This window comes from Saccopteryx bilineata, chromosome X (assembly GCF_036850765.1).
Source record: "Saccopteryx bilineata isolate mSacBil1 chromosome X, mSacBil1_pri_phased_curated, whole genome shotgun sequence".
In the NCBI taxonomy this organism is placed as follows: domain Eukaryota; kingdom Metazoa; phylum Chordata; class Mammalia; order Chiroptera; family Emballonuridae; genus Saccopteryx; species Saccopteryx bilineata.
Window position 1 is genome coordinate 2,591,720 of NC_089502.1, and position 18,017 is coordinate 2,609,736.

Here is an 18,017-nt window from a genome sequence, read left to right on the forward strand (position 1 = left end):
AGTACGCCTTGCACTATCTCCTGCCAAGGAGGAAAGGCAAAAAAGTATGTTCCTTACATGGAGAGGAGAGATCCATGCAGCCTGTGTGGGTGGCAACCTTTTCAGCAGCCCTGAGAAGTAAGAGCTTAAACAACACAGTCTTTGAGTGGACCATGCCCTATGCTTTGTAGGAACATCTGGACTCCTTGCTTAACAATATAAGGGCTCACCCTTTTTAAACAGAAGAGAAAGATTAAACAGAAAGGAAAAGAGATATTTAACAGGAAGAACAGAAAGATTAAAGCTTGGAATTTTAATTAAATTTTGTTTTGTTTTATTTTAGCATTTTAACATGCTTCAGAAATGTTATTTTATATAGTGGTTAGAGACACAGATTCCAACAGTAGATGATTTAGGTTTGAATATCACCTCTGCTTCTTTGACAAGATATTAAATATAATACTTACTTATCTTTAAAATGGGGGTAGAAGTACTCCTTATCTCTTAGGGTGATTTGAGGATTAAAGAAGAAAATGCATGCATAGGGCTTAGAAGAGTGCCCGGCATGTTTTAAGTACCTAATAAATACTATGACTATTTGTTAAATTTAAAGTTTTTTTAAACCTCTTTTTGATCCAGTTAATCAGTGAACTAAAATCTAATTAAATGCTATCTGTCAAAATGAACACTAATGCTGTAAATAAAATACTAACAGTTTTATGCTTGCTTGACAAACAAGCGAATATTTAGTGAGAGAGAGAATGGATTAATACATGGCAGAATCACACTCAGTAAGAAGTTGAGATCATATAACTAAGTTTAATCATTCAACTGTTTTGTATAGTGTGATTTTAAAAAATACTAATATAAACACATTGTAATACTACATAAACATGCATGCAATTTTATTAAAAGTGTTGATTTTCATTCTGGATTGAAATTCTTTTTTCACGTTTCTCTCTCAGGAAAGAAGACTTGGAAAGAAAGTCAGAGCAACTTAAAAGTAAATATTGTTAATTAATTAAAAATTGGCTTTATTGCTGTAGTTGCAGAATTGATATGGGGGCTTCAACCTTATTTTTAATTTACTCAGCTGATGTTATGCATTTGAACGTCTATTTAATCTAAAAGAAAAAGCTGCTGCTGTGTTGTGTCTAAGTGCAGTCCTGGCATATCCCCAGATGTATAAGCAGTTTCTCAAGTCTTGGGTTAATTTCAGAATAATTTCTGTAGAATATCTTATCTTCCAATATCTCTTTCTTCCTACCCCACCTCAGTAAACCTAAATAAGTGTTGCATGTTTTTTATAAAAGGGGATTTCTTTCATAAGTAATTCCAGTCCTGTAAGTATGAAGCATGGACAAAGGACAGGTTCTAATAGACCATACTTTGGGCTCAAAAAGGTCATCTATTCATTTCTTGATAAATACCTGATTTCTTCTCATTTATCCATGATAGTCTAGTATCTGTAGAGAGTAGCCTCATCATAACTGCAACACTGTACATTTTCTTTGCGTGTCCTTGATTGTAAATAAGGACAAGACTGTATCTTCAAGAGGCAGTTTGACATTAATGATACAGATTATAGACTTAGATTGCCTGGCTTTTAATCACTTCCTGGCTGTATAACCTTCGGTAAATTCTCTAGAACTCACCTTCCTTATCTATAAAATGGATATAATAATAGAGCACCCTCATCTTGAACTTAGTGTAAAGATAAAATAATTAATATTTGTAAAATACTTTGAATATGTGTGTATGTGGTAATGTTCTAAGTATTTTATACAATGATCAGCAGGCTAGTGATTGGCCTATACTGACATTCCATGCCTGGTTATCATGAACAGCACTTCTGACTGCAAGAAAGAAATAGACTGAATGCAAAATTCCATAGTCTTACATATGTTTTGGTTCTAGTTTTAACTCATGAGTACTTTAATATTCTGTTGTGTGTATTTATTCATTTGCATATCTCCAGAAAAAAAAAACAGGAGGCTATGGCTTTGTACATCTTTTCAGTGAGATTTATAGCTGGTGAACCTCATTCCAAAATGCACACATTCTTCCAATTCAAGTCAGTTTGCAAAATCTTTACATATTTAAAAGTATAAATTTATGTTTCAGAACTTTCCAAACTGGTATTTCAGAAATCCTTTAGAAGAAGTAAATGATGCATACCTACCTGATAAATAGAGTATGCAGTATTTTTTTTCTTAACAATAGTATTAAAATGATAACATTTAGTACATTAAGCAGACATGAATCAAAGCACATTCTTTAAAGAGGGGGCATGATAATGGTGGCAGGCCATGAACTTGACTCTGTTTTATCACTTAATAGATATGCAACCTTGTTTAGCAACTAGGCCCTGTTGCTAAACATATTTGAGCCTAAGTTTTTCCATAACTTGCTAAATGGCTGTGAGAATCTGATGTAATGGTGTATGTTAAGGCGCTGGACTGTTTTGGCATAATGTCTAAAAGTAGTAAAAAAATGTTTATTCCTTTCCACCTGTATTTAGAAAAAGTAGGTTATATCTATGGAAATACTTTTTAGCTGGTAGATCCCATACTTGATCTCGGCTCCTAGTTGTTACAAAGTAATGCTACATTTACTTGGAGGTTAGGCTTTTTGCTCATCTCAGCTGTTTAATACAGCCAGGATCCCCAAAATACACTTTAGATGCTTGTGAAGACAAACAGCCTCAGTTTGTGATAAATCTCATGCAGGTGACTAAGTCAGGCCTAGTCTCACAGAGTCTGCAAATAAGGTAGCAGTTTAGGAGCAGGGGGTCATGTAGCAACAACTGACATGTGGAAGAGAACAGAGACAGATGAATAGGTTATAGCCATTTCAAGAAACAATAGACACTCTGCATATATTACTAGCCCTGGAGTGTATCATCAGATTTTATCATATCATTCATGTTCATAATTGATGCCACTGAGTCTTTAGGAAAAGGGTCAACAATGTTCTGTATGCTTGGTTAAAGAATCAAAGATTCATATAATATTTCCTAGAAATATTTCCATCAAAAATCATTAAGGTTTAAAAGTCATTTTGGTTCTCCAGTGAAGAAATTTTATGTATTTGCACAATCAACTTTTTATGAATTAACCTCACTTCCCCAAACTGCCAAATAAATGAAACATTACTTAATGTATAAATTTTAATTAGTATCTTAAATCATTCCTCTTAGGCAACTCAAATCATTCTTAATTGATTTTATTGAGGGCACCACTAGTTAACATAATAATGCAGGGTTCAGGTGTCCAATTCTACAGCATGTCTCCCTACACCGTGTTATGTGTTCACTCCCTAAGTCAAGTCTTTGTGCATCACCATTTATCTACCAGATACCCTTCTCCACCTCCCCCCCAAGCAATCTCAAATAATTTCTTATTAGTACATATAAGACTTATGTTTAAAAGAATAATGATCACAGTCTTAGTTTTCAATTTACCTACACAGTTAAGACCTAGAGAAACTTAATGAGCTAGATTTCCTTGAAGAAGAACTTAATGCTAATTTAACTTATTTTCATCATTTCAGGTTGAAGTGGTACATGATTGTCAGGAGAAGAGAAGTTCTGAACAACCCTCCAGTTTGGACAATAACAATACCTTGGATATTCTAAAGAAGTACATTTTATTTATAAACAGACACACATATATTCGTAGGAGTCATTTGATTCAGTGTTCAAGGAGAACATGGTTGGAATTTTGAGTTCACAGTATGGGGTTATGCAGGGTGTGATGAAAAGAGCACTAGATGGAAATGCTAGAAGTCTTGGATTTAAGTCTGGTCAACCTATTCTCTGTTTATGTGACCTGAAAATGTTTTTAATTGAATTTATTGGGGTGGCATTGGATAACATAATTATATAGGTTTCAGGTGCCCAATTCTACAACACATCCCTGTACATTATACTGTGTGATCACCTACTCAAGTCAAGTTTTTATCACTATTTATCCCCCCATATCCTCCACACTTCCCTTCGTTTCGGCAATCACCACTGTTGCCTAAGTCCATGAGTTTGTTTGTTTTTATTTTGTCTTTTTTTGCTGTATCCTTTGAACTCCTTCACCCACCCATCCCCTAGACGTGTCAGCCTGCTCTCTGTGTATGAGTCTGTCTCTATTTTGCTTGTTAGTTCATTTTGTTCATTAGATTCCACATATGAGTGAAATCATATAGTACTTGTCTTTCTCTGACTTAGTTCTTACCATAATGATTTCTAGGTCTATCCATGTTGTCACAAATGACTTGAAAATTAACTAGACCTTCTCAGAAAATTATTCTCTTTTGTAAAAGAGGTCAGAGTGAATGGGACAATGTTCCAAAAACTACAAAGGAGTATGTATATATGCAATGTTATTTTTTAGATGTTAATCATTGTTTCATTCACTTTTATAGTATTATGATAATATTCCAGATGTAAATATATTAACCTTTTAAATTTTATATCATAAAATTGTAAGTAACCAGTATTTTAAAGCAGAATGTATATAGAAATATACAGAGTGAGGCAAAAGTGGGTTTACAGTTGTGAGTACACAAAACACATAGTTTATTATTGTATTATTATTTATTTATTGCATTATTTTCTGTACAAACAACTGTAAACCTACTGTTGCCCCACGCCATGTGTGTTTGTGTGTGTGTGCTTGTGTGTTAAAGATTGTTGAATGTTAATGCTTAAAAGGTAAAAATAGAAAAGAGGCCAATGATATTTTAATTAAAAAATTACCATATTTTTCACTCCATAAGATGCACCTGACCATAAGACACACCTAGAGTTTTAAGGAGGAAAATAAGGAAAAAAATATTCTGAACCAAATGGTGTGTTAAAATATTTAATAAAATATGGTACTTATACTGGAGATTGAGGAAATGAATTTTAAATATGATATCAATTGGAAATCACATTGGAAGCTAAATGTATTTATTTTACAGAGACAGTAATCAATGTTACTACAATAAATTAAATATGAATTATAGTTGGGAAAACCAGCATAATAAATCCACTTAATATTTTGAAAAAATTCAGATTATTACTGGAAAAGGGGGGAAAATTATGCCTAAAAGGCTCATATATCTTTTTGAGGAAGAGGGAGATAGAGAGGAAACAATAGTTCAGAAATTGCGCCCCCCCAGTACTTCCCAGATTTTTACAAATAGAGTTTGTGAGGTTTTAATAAATTGATTCTTAAGCTTAGTGAGTTAGAAATAAGGCTTTGTTATTTTCATTTAAAAGTAACTCCGGAGCCACTACCCCTTTTATTTTAAATATATTTTTAGAGTCTTGTGGATGGTACTTATTCTAGAAACCTTAGAACTAATTATATATTTTTATAATAAAATTAAAACCATTAGCAGTTCCTATGCATTAACAGTTTTTACATTAGCCAATTTATAATGATAGTTGAAACATTGCAATACAATTCTAAAGCAGTAAAATAATTGATAAATGTGGTCTTCCCATTTTAGCCATGTCCTCAATGAGCTGATTCAGACCGAGAAGATGTATGTTTGCGAGCTGTTTACTGCTTTGTTGGTAAGGGACTCAAATTGTATTTTCCCATCTTTTCCAGAATGCTCCTGTGCTACATCTGTTAGGAAGTATTTAGGACAGTCTTCTCTGTCTACATCCTTCCTTAATTATCACATGGCAACAGTGGGTATATCTGCTATGTTTTGAGGGTGCATAATTGTTAGATGTGTATGTTAAGGTTCTCCCTCAGGAGAGAGGATTGTGGATTCAGAATTTATTACAGAAGTGGGAAACAATTCTCTTGGGGATAAAGCAGATTGCTCTAATTCTTCTCCTGGTGCTATTTAGTGATTGTGATGTAAATATCTAAAAATTGGAGAGAAACATTTATTTCATATAAATTTCATACTATGAATTTGGTCTGAAGACACCTAAACACTTATTGCTAGCTTAAGTAGAAGTTAATGACCTATAACATAATTTTCCATACTTGGTTACTGTTTTGTTTTATACACTATAAACTACCAAAGAGCTGTCATTTTACCCATTGAGTAGAAAACCTATACTCCCTTGTCCTACTTTCTAAAAAAATGATAATGGATAATTTTGGGAAATAGAAAATTTGAACATTAAAATTACAGACAGCTTAACTCACCAATGTCCTTTACATTTTGCTGTACATAAACCTTTGGTGGCTAAAACAAATGTTAATGTGAATATTTTTTAAATGAATAAATGTATTTGTTTTGGGTAGGGCTATAAAGTGGAGATGGATAATCCAGAGATGTTTGATCTTATGCCACCTCTCCTGAGAAATAAAAAGGATGTTCTCTTTGGAAATATGGCAGAAATATATGAATTCCATAACAAGTATGTGAATCGCTTAATTGAATTTTCTTTTTCATGGTATTATTTAAAGGGTTATTGACCAATTTATTTCACATAAAATAAATTATTTTCTTTCTCTTAAATTTTTATAGCCTTTTCATGAGCAGTCTAGAAAATTGTGCTGATGCTCCAGAAAGAGTGGGACTTTGTTTCCTGGAAAGGGTTAGTGCAATTATTATTTAAAAATATATAAATATGAACCACCGAAATAGCAGCCCATTTTATAAGAACAGATTTAGAGACACGGTAGGTATTATTGTATTGTCTTTATGTTTTTAGAGGAGATACATCACTCCAGAAGTATTTAATGCTAAACCAGGTTTTTTTCAGAAACTGGTGCAGTGGGGTATCGAGAGCATGCAAATGGCCTTTGTGTTTGGTGCTTAGCAAATGCTTCAGTGGCTGAGCTTGTGACCACTGACTTCTGGGTGATTCCAGGAGTCCAAGGACCATCCTAACTATGAATGTGTGAGAGTTGGGATCACCTTAGCAAAACCATTCTTGGCTTGATTAATTTTTAGCCTAAGAGATGCCTTGGTATTCCCCTCTAATACATATGAAGTCTTAGTAGAATCAAAGTAGTCTGGCTTTCAGACCCATGTCACTATCACAGGAACATTGTCAATCTGAGAGCTGTCTATTATTTTTATTCTATCAGATAATTCAGGGAGGCTTATTTCTCCACGTTTCAAGAGTGTACTTAATTCAGTTGACTTCCCAAGTTTTGTAATCATACTCTTTCTCAGTATAGTGTCCTCTCAGAATGTTCTCTGCTTATCTAGTTCTTCCTGTTCCTGAAATATCAGTTCTGTCTTAATTTGGGAGTCAGTTGGGCAGAGCTGATTATTGAAAGCTTCTAACAGATATCAGAAAGTGTTTATGGAGTGAGAAAATAAGGTTAAGAAAGAAATTTGTGTTACTTTTCTCAACCTATCCTAACTTTAAACACATTTAAAATATGTTTTCTAAGCAACAACACTCCCCTCCTTTGGACTCTTGTAGGACTTAATGACAATGTACTCATTGGAGATTTTACATTTATTGTAACTCTTTACATATATTAATGACTTCTTTCTCCAACTCAGTGGAAAAGTCTTTGAGGCAGGTTCTGTATCCTATATATCTTTGTGTTTCTCATAAGGTTAGCAGAGTTTTGGCAACCAGTAGTAGGTTAATAAATGCCTTTTGTATGTTCATTCATTCATTCATTAGCCATCTGCTGAGAACCTATTATGTGCCAAGCACTTTGCTAGGCACTGTGGGTACCAAGCCCAAGACTATTCACAGAGAAAAACGGCAATCCTTTGTATACTGTGTGGATTGTTCTATGTTAGAGATATACAAAGAGTCCTATAGGGATGAAGAAGAGGTACATCTTACATAAACTGAAGGTATAATTAATGGCTTCATAGAAGAGATGACTCATAATATAAATGTTAAAAAGTGAATAGCAGGAAGCTCATTAGATAAGGATCAAATAAAGACAATTTCAGGGTAAGAGAATAGCATGGGCAGATGTGTGGTAGGTTATGGTAAAATGATGATGTCCAAATTATATGCATAGGACCATGGAAGTTAGTTACAAGTTCTCTCATCAGGGAATCGAGCAACTAAAATCACAGAAAGAGGATATTTCTTGGTACCCAATTAGCTCACAGTTGGGGAAATGAGTCTGCTTTCACAGTACATTCAGAGAAGGCTTTTCTCTCTCTAACTCTCAAATTTGGTAAATGGAAGCTATGAAATTACTTGGATCATTATGTGTCCCTCTCTCTGGTTTGATAAGCACGCTGCTCTTAGACTACAAGGGGGGTTCCTGACCAGCTGACTGTGCCAGCCTTTAGGACATGTTTCTTATGCTTATCCACACTTATTTTGCTCAGCCTTTCTTGATAAGAATAGTCCATATTCACAAATTGGTAATACACTTGAATTTGCTTTTGTCACAGAAAACTGACTTTCAGATGTATGCAAAGTATTGTCAGAATAAGCCCAAATCGGAGGCAATTTGGAGGAAGTATTCAGAATGCGCCTTTTTCCAGGTATAGTAATTAATCAGGTTTTTGATATACTCTTTCTGGAAGATACTGGGATATTTCCTATTTCTAAATTCATTTTCTACTTTAAATAAGTACTTTAAGTACTTTCATTTATATATACATATATTGATTAAAAGGCAGTTTTTACCATCTCCAGAACACACGCATACACACACACATGCGCGTGCCCATGCACACAACCACATTATGTTGCTTCTCTGGGGCCACCACTATCAACTTTTAGCTACTTCTTTTGGTATTTATAACCATATCTCCAATATCATGCTTATGTTGCTACTTCCTACCATGGAGGATGCAGATTTAGCTATCTTTCATTACCCCACCACCACCCATCACCACCACATACATACACATACTTCTTTTCCTCCAAATCATCTAATATAGTTCTATTGTAATTTTGGTGAGATTGATATGCAGTGTTAAATTGTTAAGACCATATGATTTCTATGCTTAGATGAATTACGTGGTATAAGATAGGTTTTCCTTCCCTTTTGTTTTTCTTGAAATTGTCTTTTTTACTCACTTAATTTTCTAGGTACTTAATCTTATTCTACCCCCAAATCTCCCAGTGTGATGGTTACATAATTTTTTTCTCAGTACATTTAAACTGAATTTCATTGTGAATAAATTCCTTATGATATCCTCTGACCTGCTCAGCTAGATTCACTACACTTCTCAGGCATCTCTTATCCTGGGATGTTAGTGAAGATCATTTTGGGGATTCTGTTCACCAGTCTCTTGCATAGATTCTCCTGTTTCCTACGTGCCATATCTTTGTCTTCCTTGTGTTACTCACTTGATTGGTAGAACACATTCTCCAGTAGTTTTACTGAGAAAATGTACATGGTAGGTAAAAGTTTTCAAGAGCTTGCACATCTGTATATGTCTTCATTCTACCCTAACATTTAATTGCTAGGTTAGCTGGTTAGAGCAGTGTATGTAGAAAAATTTTCCTCAAAATTTTAAAAGCAAATGCCCATTATCTTCTAGCTTCCAGTGTTATTGTTTCAAAATTTGATGTCATCGTGATTTTTCTTCCTTTGTATGTGACCAAATATGTTGCTCTCTCTATAAAAGCACATGAGAATGTCTATGATTCTTGAAGTTCTGAAATTTCATAGTGCTATGCCATGATATTATCACTATTTTCACCCATTATGCTAGTCTTCCTTTGAATTTGGAAACTCTTATCCAAATTTACTTGGGCTTTTTTATTTAAGATTTTTATTTATTGATTTTATAGAGAAGAGAGAGGGAGGAAGGCAGAGGGTCGGAGGAGCAGGAATAATTAACCCATAGTTGCTTCTCATATGTGCCTTGTCTGAGCAAGCCTGGGGCCTCAAATTGGCGACCTCATCATTCTAGGTCCACACCTTATCCAGTGCACCAGCACCGGTCAGGATACTTGGACTTTTTAAAATTTATTCTCTACACATTTTTTTCAGTTCTCTCTTTCTGTAATGCCTATTGTGCACATGTTGGATTTCCTGGGCCAGTCCTATAATTATATTTTCCTTTTAGTTATTTGGCTCTCTGTCTTCTTGCTCTATCTTTAAAAATGTATTCATTTATTTAGAAATAAAATTTAGTGGGGTGACACTGATCAATAAGAGTACATATATTTCAAGTAAACATTTTTATACATTTGAACTGTTGATTGCGTTGTGTGCATATCACCCTAAGTCAAATCATTTTCTGTCACCATATAATTGTCCCTTTTTACTCCCCTCCCCCATTCCCTTTCTGTGGTCACCGTTTCAATGTCCATGAGTCTCCTTTTTATATCCCATCTGTGTGTGAAAACATAATTTTTTGTTTTCTCTGATTTACTTGTTGCACTTAGTATAATGTCCTCCAGGTCCATCCATGTTGTCATAAATGGCAATACGTATTCCATTGTATATGTGTACTACAACTTCTATTTCCAATTCTCTATCGAGGAACACTTTGGTTGTTTCCATGTCTTGGCCACTGTGAATAATGCTGCAGTGAACATGGGGGTGCATGTGTCTTTGCATAGCAATGTTTTTGAAGTGTTGATGTCATATGGTAGTTCTATTCTTAATTTCTTGAGGAACCACCATACTTTCTTCCATAATGGCTGTACCAGTTTACATTCCCACCAGCAGTGAATGAGGGTTCCTTTTTCTCCACAGCCTCTCTTTTTATTACCTGTCTTGTTGATAATAGCTAATCTAACAGGTGTGAGGTGGTATCTCATTGTAGTTTTGATTTACATTTCTCTTATAGCTAGTGAAGATGAGCATCTTTTCATATATCTGTTGGCCATTTGTATTTCTTCTTTAGAGAAATGTCTGTTCAGGTCCTCTCCCCTTTTTTTAATTGAATTGATTGTTTTTTTTTTTGTTGCTGAGTTTTCTGAGTTCTTTATATATTTTTGGATATTAACCCATTATTGGAACTGTCGTTTGTAGATTATCATCTCCCATTTACTTGGCTGCCTTTTTGTTTTGTTGTTTGTTTCTTTAGATATGCAGAAGCTTTTTAGTTTAATATAGTCCCATTCATTTATGTTTACTTTACTTCTCTTGCCTTTGGGGTCAAATTCATAAAATGTTCTCTATGGCCAAGGTTTATAATTTAGTAACTATGTTTTTTTTCTATATAATTTATTGTTTTAGATCTTATATTTAGTACTGTTATTTATAGGGACAGGATGTAAGTCAAGTTTCATTCTTTTGCATGTGGTTTTCCAATTTTCTCAGCACCATTTATTGAAGAGGCTTTCTTTTCCCCCTTGTGTGTTTTTTGCTACTTTGTCAAAGATTATTTGTTCATATATATGTGAGTTTGTTTCTGGGCTCTCAATTCTGTTCCATTGGTCTATATGTCTTTTTTTTTTTTTTTTTGTTAATACCATGATGCTTTGATTATCAGGGTTCTGTAGTATAATTTGAGGTCAGGTAGTGTGATACCTATGGCTTTATTCATTTACCTCAGGATTGTTTTGGTTATTTGGGTTTTTTTTATGATTCATTAATATCTAGTGATTTTTATTTTATTTCTTAAAAAGATAACATTGGGATTTAATGGAGATTGCATTAAATTTGTATATTGCTTTGGGTAATATGGCTATTTTAACTATATTGATTCTTCCAATCCATGAACATGAAAAAATTTCCATTTCATTGTGTCTTTTTCAGTTTCTTTCAATAATACATTATAGTTTTTAATATATAGTCCTTCACATCCTTTGTCAAGTTTATTCCTAGGTATTTTATATTATTATTATTATTATTATTATTATTATTATTATTGCAATTGTAAAAGGAACTGTTTTCTTTTTTTCCAATTCATTTTCTGAAGTTCATTGTTAGTGTATAGGGAAGCAGTAGAATTTTGTATATTGATTTTGTTTCCTGCAATTTTACTCTATTTATGTTTATTGTTTCTAAGAGGTTTTTGGTAGAGTCTTTGGGGTTTTCTTTATACAGGATCATGTCACCTGCAAAAAGTGATACCTTAACTTTTTCTTTCCTAGCATAGAGGATTTTTTATTTCTTTCTCTTGCCTGATTGCTCTGGCTAAGACTTACAGTACTATGTTGAATAAGAGTAGAGATTGGGCAACTGTTTCCTGTTCTTGATTTTATAGAGAAAATCTTCAGTTTTTCATTTAGTATGATATTGATTATTGGTTTGTCATATATGTCTTTTATTACGCTGAGATGCTTCCCCTCTATACCCATTTTATTAAGTGTTTTATATATAAGTGGATGTTGTATCTTATTGAATGATTTTTCTGCACGTGTTGATAGAATCATATGATTTTGGGCCATTGTTTTGTTGATGTGGTGTATTACATTGATCAATTTACAGATATGGAACCATGCTTGTGCTCCTAGAATGAATCCTATTTGATCGTGATGTCTTATTTTTGTAATAAATTGTTGTATTTGATTTGCTAGTATTTATTTTTGGATTTTTACATCTGTATTCATTAGAGATATTAGTCTGTGTTTATGTTTTTTGTGTTGTCCTTGCCTGGGCTTTGTATCAGAGTTGTGATGGTCTCATAAAATGTGTTAAGAAGTACTGCTTCTTGTGTTTTCTGAAAGACTTTGGGAATTATTGGTACCAAATCTTTGAATAATTGGTAGAATTCATTGGACTTTTATTTTGGGGGAGGTTTTTGATATTTCTTTTTATTTCTTCCTTTCTTATTGGTCTATTTAGCTTTTCCACTTCTTCATGACTCAGTCCTAGAAGATTTTATCATCCTAGGAACTTATCCATTTCTTCTAGATTGTTGAGTTTGGTAGCATATAATCTTTCACAGTATTTCATTTGACCCTTTGTATATCTATGATGTCAGTGGTAATTTCTCCTCTTTCATTTTGGATTTTGTTTATATAAGCCTTTTCTCTTTTTTTCTTAGTGAGGATACCCAGAGATTTTTCAGTTTCATTGACTTTTTCAGAGAACCAGCTCTTTGTTGTATTAATTTTTTCTATAGTCATTTGTTTCCCCATTTTATTTAGGTATGCTCTAATTTTTACTATTTCCTTTTCTCTACTGACTTTGGGTTGCCTTTACTTATTTATTTATTTATTTATCCCTAGTTCATTCAGGTATAATGTTAAGTTATGTTTTTGGGATGTCTCTTGTTTCTTGATGTAAGATGTTAATGATATAAAATCCCCCCTTATTACCACCTTTGCTGCATCCCAGAAGTTTTGACATGTTGTATTGTTGTTTTCACTTCTTTGCATGTATTTTTTGATTTCTGCTTTTATTTCTTCTTTGACACAGTCATTTTTAAGAAGTATGCTATTTAATTTCCACATTTTTGCGGATTTTTTTGATTCCTTATTGCAGTTGAATTCTAATTTTAGAGCCTCATGATTAGGGAATACACTTGGTATCATTTCAATTTCCTTGAATTTGTTAAGGATAGTTTTGTGGCACAACATATGGTTTATCCTTGGGAATTTTCCATGCACACTAGGAAACAATATATAATCTGATGCTCTGGGATGAAATGTTCTTTAAATGTCCATTATATCTATCTGATCTAGTGTGCCATTTAAAGCCAATATTTCTTTATTGATTTTCTGTTTGCATGATCTGTCTAAACATCTATGTTGTGTTGAGCTCCCCAACTATGATTGTGTTTCTGTTTGTTTCTATTTTTAGACTCATAGTAGATGTCTTATATATTTTGGTGCTTCGTGATTTAGCACATAGGTATTATGAAGTGGTATGTGTTTTCAATATAGTATAAACGGTCTGTTTTTGGGTGGGTTTTTTTTTTTTTGCCTTTGTTGTCTTGAAGTCAGCATTGTCAGATATTAGTATTGCTACACCTGGTTTTCTTTGGGTATTATTTGCTTGGAGAATTTTTTTCCAACATTTCACCTGAATCTACTTTTGTCCTTGAAGTTTAGATTAATTACTTTATTTTATGTGCCTTGACTGGGGTGCTCCAGCCAAGCCAATGACCCCTTGCTCAAGCCAGCAATCTTGGGCTCAAGCCCGTAACCATAGGGTCATGTCTATGATCACACGCTCAAGCCAGTGACCCTGCACTCAAGCTGGTGAGCCCACACTCATGCCAAATGAGACTGTTGTCAAGCTGTAGACCTCAGGTTTTTGAACCTGAGTCCTCAGTGTCCCAGGGTGATGATCTATTCACTGTGCCAGTACCTGGTCAGGCCATTGCTTGATTGTTGTATGTGACCTGACCGAGGATTGAATCCTCAAGCTTGATGTATAGGGGAGATACTTTAACCAACTGAGCTACATTGCGAGAGCATCCCATACCTTTCTAGCAGTCACTTCCCATTCTTCCAAAATCCTCATAGCCTTCTGCAACAACTCATCTGCTTTCTATAGTTTAGCCTAGTCTAGACATTTCATATAAATGGAATCATAAAATATGTGCTCTTTTCTGTTTGACTTTGTTCATTCAGCAGAATGTTTTAGAGGTTCATCCATATTGTAGCATGTATCAGTATTTCATTCCATTTTATGTCCAAATAATATTCTGTTGTATGGGTACTCTGCATTTTATTTACTCATCTATCAGTTGATGAATATTTGAGTTGTTTCTACCTCTTGTGTGCAAGTGTTTGTGTGGACATTTAGAGTGGTCCCTCGTATATCATGGGCGTTATGTTCCAGAACCCCCCACAATAGGCGAAAATCTATGAAATAGTGACCTTATATTTATTTTATTATTTATATATATATTATGGTTTTATAAACCCTCCCCACACTCTTATAAACCTTTCCCACACTATTATTAACCTTTCTCACACTCTTATAAACACTTCTTATGCTCTTAAGCACTTTCTATGCTCTTAAACCTATGTAATTTTAACAACATATAAAATTTTATATGGGTACTCACCAGTAATATTCTTTTAATATATTGTACTTAATATTTTTATATTGGTTTCAATTTTTTAGGCTAAAAATGCTTATTTTTCTGCAAAAATAATTAAAATAATAAATATAAAAAATATGTATATACTGTAAAATCCTGTGATATAGCAAAAAATCCAAAATCCAAAATTAGATATATACAATTTAAAAATCTGCAATATAGTGAAATCGCAAAAAGTGAACCACGTATGGTGAGGGAGGACTGTATTTTCATCTCTTTTGGCCATTTACCTGGATGTGAAATTGTGATGTCATATGATAACTCTAACTTTTGGAAAACTATTACATTATTTTCCAAAGTTGTGGCACCATTTTGTATTCCTCTCTGCAATGTATAAGCCTATTGATTGCTTCATACCCTCGCTAACACTGTTTTGTGTCTAATTCCTTCTTAAACAGACTTTCAATAACCATCTTTCTTAAAACCGTGTACCTTAACCTCCCACTTTCAGAAGTAATTGGTGTTTATAATTCATTCTGAAGGTGGGGAAGGTATTCTATAACATAATTTGAGTTGTTTCCTGGTTTTTCCTTTTGCTAACTTGAGGTTCACCTTTCTCTGGTGTGCTCATGTTTTTACTACTTGTCAGTTTGGTTGTCAGTTTTCAAATTTCTTAATGTTTTTTCTTTTCCGATCTTTGTAACTTTGAGTTTGCCTTGTAAAAATAACTTTCCATCATTTCAGTTGTGTTTCATGAGTGAGAAGAGCTAAATCTGTTCACCATCTTTAACTGTAAGTTGATAATTGTTTGAGTTAGATAATATATTGGATTTTATCCATATGTTGAAGTGTTCCTGGATCTTACATAGGTATAACCACTCCTATTCTTTTGTTCTGCACTTTCTAAACACACATTTTATTTCATGCTGCCCCATCTTGTGCTTATTACCCTACAATGTTCCCAGGACCCAAAATTATGACCCTTATATATATACTGTTGGTGAGCCAGTAATCAAATGACATATAATACCAGTGAAATAGGACTGTATTTTTGTTGTGGTATTAAAAAACTCTTCTTATGCCCAATCTGATTTATATTCAGTAGAACCTATTTCTTTTCTGTGCCTTGGCCTGTGGAACTAAGCCTTTTATTATTTTAACAGATATATTGAAGAAATCTTTTGTAATGTTCATTTCTAGTCAATCATTGTTTTCTCATCTTTTAAACATTTCACATCAATGTGATAATATTTACTGTAGTTTTTCAGATATACTGTCTTTAATGAACATACTACATATAACAGCAATTTTATGGTAAATTTTCCTTGTGATGTAAGAAACCAGCATGAATTGGGTCTAATCAGTGAACACTTGGCATTTTCACAGGTATATATATATTAATTCAAGTTAATTAATAATCATATTTTAATAATAGGAATGTCAAAGGAAGTTAAAACACAGACTTGGTCTGGATACCTATTTACTAAAACCGGTGCAACGACTCACTAAATATCAGTTACTGTTGAAGGTAAGTACATTAAGCATTTGTTTCTTTTTTTTTTACTTACTTCTTTGGGTCAGATGTGCCAAAGCCATTAAAAAAGAACTAGCTGCTAGACCAGGTGGTGCTGCAGTAGATAGAGTGTCGGACTGGGATGTGGAAGACACAGGTTCGGGACCCCGAGGTCGCCAGCTTGCCTGTGGGCTCATCTGATTTGAGCAAGGCTCACCACCTTGAGCCCAAGGTTGCTGGCTCGAGCAAGGGGTCACTTGGTCTGCTGTAGCCCCCCGGTCAAGGCACATATGAGAAATCAATCAATGAACAACTAAGGAAGTACAATGAAGAATTGATGTTTCTCATCTCTCTCCCTTTCTGTTTGTCTGTCCCTATCTGTCCCTTTCTCTGACTCTCTCTGTCTCTGCCACAAAAAAATAAAAATAAAAATAAAGAGAAACTAGCTAATTAGGAAGCACTAAAAAGAGATAGCTTCGATGATTGGTAAGGCTAGATTTAGCAGTAAGATCAATATAATGTGCTTGCTTCTTCAGTACACTGGTTATGCAAGTGCTGAAATCTTAGAGGTAAAGCCAAGAATATCTGGCATCATTTTAGTTATTTAATTACCCATACAGGTTACATTGGCATATATATATATATATATAGATATATATATATATAGATAGATATATAGATATAGATATATATATATATATAAAATTTACTGCAGAATTTTAGTGTTGAATGAAGAACTAAGCAACTGCATTGATGGTTGTCCAGTGAATAGATCATCACCCTGGGATGCTGAGGACCAGGTTCAAAACACTGCTTGAGCACGAGCTTGCTGGCTTGATTGTGGGATCATATACGTGATCTCATGGTCACAGGCTTGAGCCTAAAAGGTCATTTGCTTTACCAAGAGGTCACTAGCTTGGCTAGATTCACCTGGTCAAGGCATATATAAGAAGTTGTCAATGAACAACTAAAGTGCCACAACTATGAATTGTTGCTTCTCATCTCTTTCTCTTCCTGTCTTTCTGTCTGTCTGTATGTTTGTATCTGTCTCTCTCATGTTAAAAAAAAACTAAGTAAATATTTCTATGGTTTTGCAACTGCCTTTCATATGGGTCTTCTCAATGGAAAGTGAATATGGTATACTCCTTGTATAATGTGAAAATGCTATGTTAAATATAAATACAGCAAAGCTGGTTTTAAAATGTATTTTCACAATGTTCTATTGTATGTGCATAATAAAAAAAACAAATTATTGTATGTAGAGGATCAAAAAATGTTTAATTACTTTACGAACTAGTCTCTTGTATGTCCTAAAAGATTTATTCTTTAACTTCAGTAACATCAAATGCCCTTTGCTTTATACTCTGTAATAAATATCCCATTTCTTTTCCAGTTTTGACATTGTTATTAAATGTATTAATGTGATAAATAGAATATGAAAGAAACTACTCAAAAAAGTGACATTGTCTTTGAATTATTACTTGAAAACATGTTGGCAAAAATTTTATCCATTTTTTTATGGCTATTATCTGCCTACTATTAACTTTAATTTTTGACTCTAATTACAGGATCTATTAAAATATAGCCAACACTGTGAAGGATCTGAACAATTAAAGGAGGCACTTGACACAATAGTGGATTTACTGAAGTCAGTTAATGACTCTATGCATCAGTCTTCAATAAAGGGCTATACTGTGAGTAGATTTTAATGATTATTGCAGTTTTATGGATAAGC

At 33.7% G+C, this 18,017-nt stretch overlaps 1 protein-coding gene across 1 annotated transcript in view; it reads left to right on the forward strand.

The window, feature by feature from the left end:
• Positions 1 to 18,017, forward strand: part of MCF2 (MCF.2 cell line derived transforming sequence) — a 132,328-nt gene that overhangs the window by 67,961 nt on the left and 46,350 nt on the right. Inside the window, 8 exon segments of the mRNA XM_066249968.1 lie at positions 945 to 982; positions 3,532 to 3,620; positions 5,470 to 5,536; positions 6,228 to 6,343; positions 6,454 to 6,523; positions 8,311 to 8,403; positions 16,205 to 16,297; positions 17,851 to 17,976. Of these exon segments, the coding sequence (XP_066106065.1) occupies positions 945 to 982; positions 3,532 to 3,620; positions 5,470 to 5,536; positions 6,228 to 6,343; positions 6,454 to 6,523; positions 8,311 to 8,403; positions 16,205 to 16,297; positions 17,851 to 17,976 (692 nt within the window).